Below are 6,407 nucleotides of genomic sequence, written 5' to 3' on the forward strand. Positions count from 1 at the left end.
TTATTTTACTTTTTAAAAGAAGTTTCTGTTTGTGCTTCTGATTACATTTCCTACATTCTAGCTTCTTGTTAAAGAAGCTGGAAGATTGAGTGAAAATGATCCTCATGTGACGAGATGTTACTACAAAATTAAGTTAGTAAAAACAAACGCCTGGTTTTTCCCTCTTAATCAGTTTAACGTTTTGTTTTTTACTGATGGGATCAGTGCTGTGGGTTATTTTTTAAACATGTTTTTTTTTAAAAGATGCACCGATCCACCAGGCAGAGATCAGAACCGGCTGATCGTCTGGTCCATCATCTGGTCACATACTGAAATACACAAACTTTCACTTCCGTTCAGTGAAAACTGGGAATTTCCACCATTTATCCGCCTTTAAATGCATCAGCCGGCAGCATGTGCGGGTCAAAAGTTAAGATCCAAGATGGCTGACACTTTGAAATTATTACCAAACTTTTTCTGTTAACTTGACATTTATCCTGTAAATATCAACAAATAAATCCGTTAGGGGGAAAAAATCCATTTCGATAAACTGGATTAAAAAGTTTACAAACCATTAAACTAAAACTGGATTAAAGCAACTGGTAATATGAACCCTGCTAATCCTGGAAAAGATCTCCAAATCTAACAGACATTTGGAAAATCTCAGGTCAAAACTGACCAGAATTTGGACATTTTTACTTTTTCCAACACTACAAGTCACTCCCCAGCATGATACTGCCACCACCATTTTTGGTCACATCAATAGAGCTACTAGATGGTAGCTCTATTTGGTAGGAAGTACCAGGAAGTGGCAGAAATTGATCTTTTCAGATTATCTGCCTCGTGTTAAACTTCAGGGCCGGCCAAAGTCTTTTTGGCTCCTTAAGCAGATTGTTATTTGGGGGCCCCTGAAACCAACATGTTTTACCTGCTTTATCATTCCTAATCTACTCTGTGTAACACACCTGCATTCATTAGCATCATTTGCAACTAGCTTACATCACACCAGTGTTATTATGATTATAGCACTAATCAACTAAAAAACTGGATCTTTAAATGCAGAGTGGTATTTATGTGTATCATATTATTTCAACTATTTGACTGTAACATCAGCTGATAAACACTGAATTTACAGTAAACAGGTTTGATATTTTTCCAAAAGTAACAGCAGCCGTCGACAGGAAGAGATTAACAATTATATAACAATTGTTTTTATTTTTTATTATTCAGTGTTATTTTATTATGTATTATGCATGTTTTGCGTAACAACATACATTTCTTGGGGGCTTTAAGCAGCTGCTTATCTGACAGAGTGACGGATTTAACAAATTTGTAAAGAACATTTTTATAAATGTTACATACTGCACTGTTGATTTTACTGCTTCACACAACTTACTGTTCAGGTTATTAATGTTTTATTGTTGATTCTTTCAGCAAAATCAGATAATTTTTTTGCCTCATTCTCTTGAATAAGAAAGCAGGATTTACATTTTAAAATTCATGCAACATCAAAGCAAATGTATTTTTATGATTAAATAAAATGTTTGGTATAAAAGATACCTGATATAACGACTGAATAAAGTTAATATCGAAATGACTTGGTTTAATAAATTAAATTTGAGACGTTTCCTGAGGTTTTGCTCCTCAGAGTCCTCTGTGGTAGAACAACGTTTGGCCCGACGCTCCGGCCTGCAGCTCCTCCTCCACGCTGTCCCGGTTTATCTGTGAAACGAAGCCGGAGTCAGTTTGGAAAACCTCAGAGCCGACGGGAAGCAGAAAACCCCGAACCTCACCGTTCCCGCCGGCGAGAAGAGGCTGAAGGAGACGGGGATCATCGATCCGAGGACGAGCGCCACGCTGATGTGGCGACACGGTGCCATCAGCAGAGCGTTCCTCTGGAAAAATCTTCTCCTGCAAAAAGAAAACATTGAATTTCTGTCCAAATGTGGTTGAACATACCAGCTGGTCGGATATTTCCACAGGATTTAAACTAAGACTGAAATGATTTATTGGATTAATCAATTGAAATAATCAACTCATTTAGTAATTAATTAATTGTTAAGTGGGGTACACAGACTCAAAGGCTATTGGCTAGAAAAAACATTCAGAGCAATAATTAAGCAAAAACTATGCAAAATATATATATAAATTTTGGATTTAAGATTAAAAACATTACCTGTAAATGTCAGTTCACAATACTTTTAGCTTCAGATAAAATAATAAAAATACTTTTATTTATGGGCACCTTTTGGTATCCAGTTAAGTTAATCCTGCACTGTGTTAATGTTTTTAGCTGCAGATTCATCCTTTGCTACAAATGATCAAACATAAACTAAAGGAATTCTGCTGACAATAAAATTTTATTTTCTTATATTTGTCTATTTGCATATTTTATATGCATCTCTAATATTGCATAAAGAAATCTTAAGTGATTACATAAAAAATCTGCAAAATGTGCAATTTTTTTTCAAAATGTTTGTCATAATCAATAGAATAATCTATTGATTACAAGCTGCAGACCAAATTTCCACTGTAAAATTTCACAAACTTTTTTTAAAGATCCCAAACAAAGAAACTGCTAGTTCTGCTTTGTCTTTATTGTATCTTTTTGATGACATCACAAAAGGCACAAAAATTGACAGATCCCAAAAAAGAAAAAAGAAATGCTGCTGCAGCTGCACGGCCCAGTTTTAACTGTGAAATAATGTGGAAAACTTTACATTAAATAGAGAAACTGAACCCGGGATGATGTTCTCCCTCAGATAAAACTCTACCTAAAGTTATTTTGACTGATTTTATAGAAAAAGTTAGTCAGTAACTTCAAAGAAAAACTAGTAATAATGATATAAAAATAATAAAATCAAACGTACTTTTGTAGGAATAAAACCAGCAGATTAGAAACGGCAGCAGTCGTCCCAAACAGCACCGCTCTCGACAGCGCAGTTTCCCACACGGCCTAGTTAAAGGAAACTTTTAATTCTAAAACTGTTACATTAAAATGCTTTTTTTCATTTATTTTGCTGCTTTTTTGACCTTTGACCCTGCTGCTTTGGAGACGCCAGCAGGGTTTCCGTTACAATCGAACACTTGGATCCCCGTTTCTGTTTCCTGGTGTCTGATGACGAAAACGTTGAAGAACGCCAGAGCAGCTGAGGGAGGAGAAGGAAAAGATCATGAATCCACAGCGGGGAAGAGTTAGGAAGACAGAGAAACAAACAAAAGACCCACAAAACACAAAAAATCAAAAATATAAAAAACATTGAAAACACAAAAAAACATGGCCACACAAGATTCACAATACTTTGACCTTTTTGAATTCTGCATCTAAAAATAAACGCAATAAAATTTGCACATGTGAAATACGTGCAGAAAACTTTACATGTGAAATTCTTCCATCTTATTTGTTCTTCATGTTACTTCACATTATTATTAATTTATTATTGTAAATTTTCATATTTACTCAATTTTTAAAATGTGACTTCCCATGGGAGATGTGATTCTAGACGTCACAAATTCAGACATTTTCCTGCGACTGAAACCTAATTTGAGGACAGGAACTTCACCTGACAGCGGAATGGGGAGAATCGACCTGCAGAACGTCTGCAACGGAGCGCTTCTTATGCTGAGTCTGTTGATAAAAATCTGAGGAAGAGCCTAAAGTAATAAACACAGAACATCCAATCAGCAACTCCTCAAACTGTTTAGCTTTCAGTGACGAACTCTGCAGTGAAAAGCCGCACACACCCCAGCACACGTCGTGTAGGAAACGGTTCCCACGATGAGCAGAAGCTGCTGTAGTGACGTCTTCTTCTCCTGGAGACGAAGAGACGGTGAAACTGAAACATCTGCTACTTTTGAGTCATTGTCGGGTTTTACAGACTTTACCTTCTCTGTTGAAGAGTTTCTGTGCACGTAGCTGAACCCAGCGTTGTAACTCTGCACCAAAAACTGAACAGCAAAATGAACGACTTCAGTTTATCAGCATCAACAAACTCAACAAATGCGAGGCGACGCGCATCATTACCTGCCAGAACAGCGCCACTTTGACTCCCCTGTGAGGCAAAAGACTCGCAACGATCTGGAAACAGGAAGAGGTCACTCTTTTACAGCTGAGGAAATTAATGTAGGCTTCTTTAGGTTTATTTTAATGTGAAGAGAAAGAAGATTCACCAAAGAAACCAGCATGTTGCATGTATGTACAGCACAAAACTATATGTAAAATGCATAGTAATAAATTAATTGTGTAGATGCAATTTGAAAAGAGTACAAATTGTGACACGAGTAAAAATTTGATGTGCAAATATGAATAATATGAATAATATTTCAAAGCATGTTGTGAACACCCATAAACTTTATCCAAATTCTGTTAGGTTTTAGCAAAAAATAATTCCAAGAAAAAACACAAAAACTCCTAAAGGTCAGAAGTATTATGTTACATCAAACATAAATAATAAGTACCAGGGATACAGGTCTTGTATTTGGTATCAGCATTTGGAACGTAATTCCCAAAAAACATTGTTGGTCTTTTCAAACAAAAAAATTTATAAAATGATTATTTTACTCACTAAGATATAAGTCTGTTTTTAATGTTTTATAACAAATGAATATCATGGACTGTTACTTTGTTAGCAAACACAGACTTCAGGTAATAAACACACTTACCAAAGGTCCTGATATCGGTAGATATGCTGGAAAGAAGGAGAAAAATAAAAGTCACATTTTTTTCAAACTGTACTGGAAATAAAATGTGCTTCAGAGATTTACTTCACTTAACTAACTGGAGGTGTGAGGGTGGAGCAGTGAGACAGTGGTGAGGTGTACGGCAGAGAGCGGAGTGAATGGGTTTAAATACTGCAATACATGAACTCCTTCATTACAGATTAATTTATTGAAACATCTCCACTTTGTATGTCAATATAATTCTGGAACTGTTCCTAGTTCAGACTTGATAAAAATGTTTTTAGTTGTGTTGTTGCTTTTATTTGGACAATTGTTCCCTCTGGAATGATGAGTAACCGTGGCAACAAGATATTGTTTTTCCAACCAGGAGAGGCTGATTAAAGTCTTATGAGCATATTATTCTTCCTTGACCAAGTTAGGATAAGTCTATGGGCTATAACGAACATGTTCATTCCATTTTTTGAACTTAAGCATTCTTAAATAATGAGATTTTAGCTGTTTTAGGGTCTCTTGTCACTTTAAATTCAAATAAGCTGCTGCTGGCCACGCCCTCCCCAACTCAACATTTACACTCGCACTGAAAATGGCTGCAAACAGATGCTTAATTATGCAACCATACGTCTTTGAAAAGCAGAAGTGGAGCCTCCTGCACAACCAACAAGAATGCAGAAAGCAGTTTCTGGATGATAAGTCAACAACAAAACAGCCATTGTGCAGCAGTAAAACCAGCTGACCAAACGTGCTGGAACTCACTTCCCTAACCCTTACACCACTATTTTTTGTCCTTTTAGAACTTTTACTGTCATTAAATATAACATCTTATGCAACCAAAGATGTATGGTTCCATAATTGCACATCTGTTGGCATTAAATTGTTACAGCATGCCTACTAAAACTGAGAGGTGAATTTTGAATGTTTTGAGACAAAAATGCACATTTTCATTTCATACCTGGAGGGCGGAAAAAAAGTGGAAGAACCGCACCGGTACCAGTGTGGGTAGAAGACTGTAAACACAAGATAGAATAAATATCATATGCAAAAAATAATTTTAATAAAAGTTGAGATTTGTGTTAGGGAATATGTGAAATATTATTAAACTTACAAGTGAGAGGTTCACTGCCACTTCATCCTGTCAGAAACGCAGATATTAAAGGTTTGCTTTGTTTTTAACCACTTTACGTACTTAAAACACTAAAACGCACTCTCACCTTTTCATCCAGCTTCTCTGTACTTCCAATGAGAGAATGGGCTTTCAATATTTCAGCCTGAGGAGAGCAGAGAGAGCAGATTATTACGCCCAGTCCAACATCGGAGCAGAACTCCATAGTTACTGTTAAATCTCACATCAGAGGAGAGCAGCAGGGATGGATCCAGGAGGTAAACCCAAGTCTTCAACCTACTGAGCAAAGACTAAAAAACAAGACAGGCTCAGTGTTCACTAATGATCTGCGTGTTTAATCACTGCGGTGAACTGTTACAATACCTGGCCTTTGTTTTTCCACTGCAACAGATTAGCATCCATAAGGAATAAAAAAATAAAGGTTTACAGGAATTAAAGTAAAACAACCCACTGAAAAATAATCCTATAAGCATGCCTTTCTCATGCTTCTGAGGTCAAGATGTTTAAAACGAGACTTCCGCTTTAGACACGTGATCAGCGCTGTGGGTGGGTACGTTCAAGATGCATTCAAAAAATAGAAAATAACAGAGATGTGAAATGTTTTATTTTTCGATTACACACTCCAGTT

General features: G+C 36.4%; 1 protein-coding gene across 1 annotated transcript; it reads right to left on the reverse strand.

Moving 5' to 3' along the window:
- Positions 1–1,179: 1,179 nt before the first annotated feature.
- Positions 1,180–6,319, reverse strand: sfxn4 (sideroflexin 4). The gene is made up of 14 exons (XM_044135788.1): positions 6,143–6,319; positions 6,004–6,069; positions 5,868–5,924; positions 5,762–5,788; positions 5,609–5,663; positions 4,642–4,667; positions 4,004–4,057; positions 3,865–3,927; positions 3,724–3,792; positions 3,543–3,633; positions 3,013–3,128; positions 2,850–2,935; positions 1,773–1,890; positions 1,180–1,701 (listed from the first exon to the last, which is right to left on the reverse strand). The coding sequence occupies exons 1-14, from the start codon at positions 6,179–6,181 to the stop codon at positions 1,624–1,626; spliced, it is 945 nt and encodes a 314-aa protein (XP_043991723.1). The 5' UTR covers positions 6,182–6,319; the 3' UTR covers positions 1,180–1,623.
- Between the last annotated feature and the right edge of the window lie 88 nt (positions 6,320–6,407).

This window comes from Gambusia affinis, linkage group LG13 (genome assembly GCF_019740435.1).
Source record: "Gambusia affinis linkage group LG13, SWU_Gaff_1.0, whole genome shotgun sequence".
Classification (NCBI taxonomy): Eukaryota; Metazoa; Chordata; class Actinopteri; order Cyprinodontiformes; family Poeciliidae; genus Gambusia; species Gambusia affinis.

Bases quoted from the DNA above. Each gene is read 5' to 3' on its own strand.
- sfxn4 (XM_044135788.1), bottom strand. From the start codon at position 6,181: ATGGATGCTAATCTGTTGCAGTGGAAAAACAAAGGCCAG. The intron at 3,928-4,003 runs GTAATGATGCGC...TTTGCTGTTCAG, and splicing joins AAGTGGCGCTGTTCTGGCAG to TTTTTGGTGCAGAGTTACAA. The intron at 2,936-3,012 runs GTCAAAAAAGCA...TCCTTTAACTAG, and splicing joins CCAAAGCAGCAGGGTCAAAG to GCCGTGTGGGAAACTGCGCT.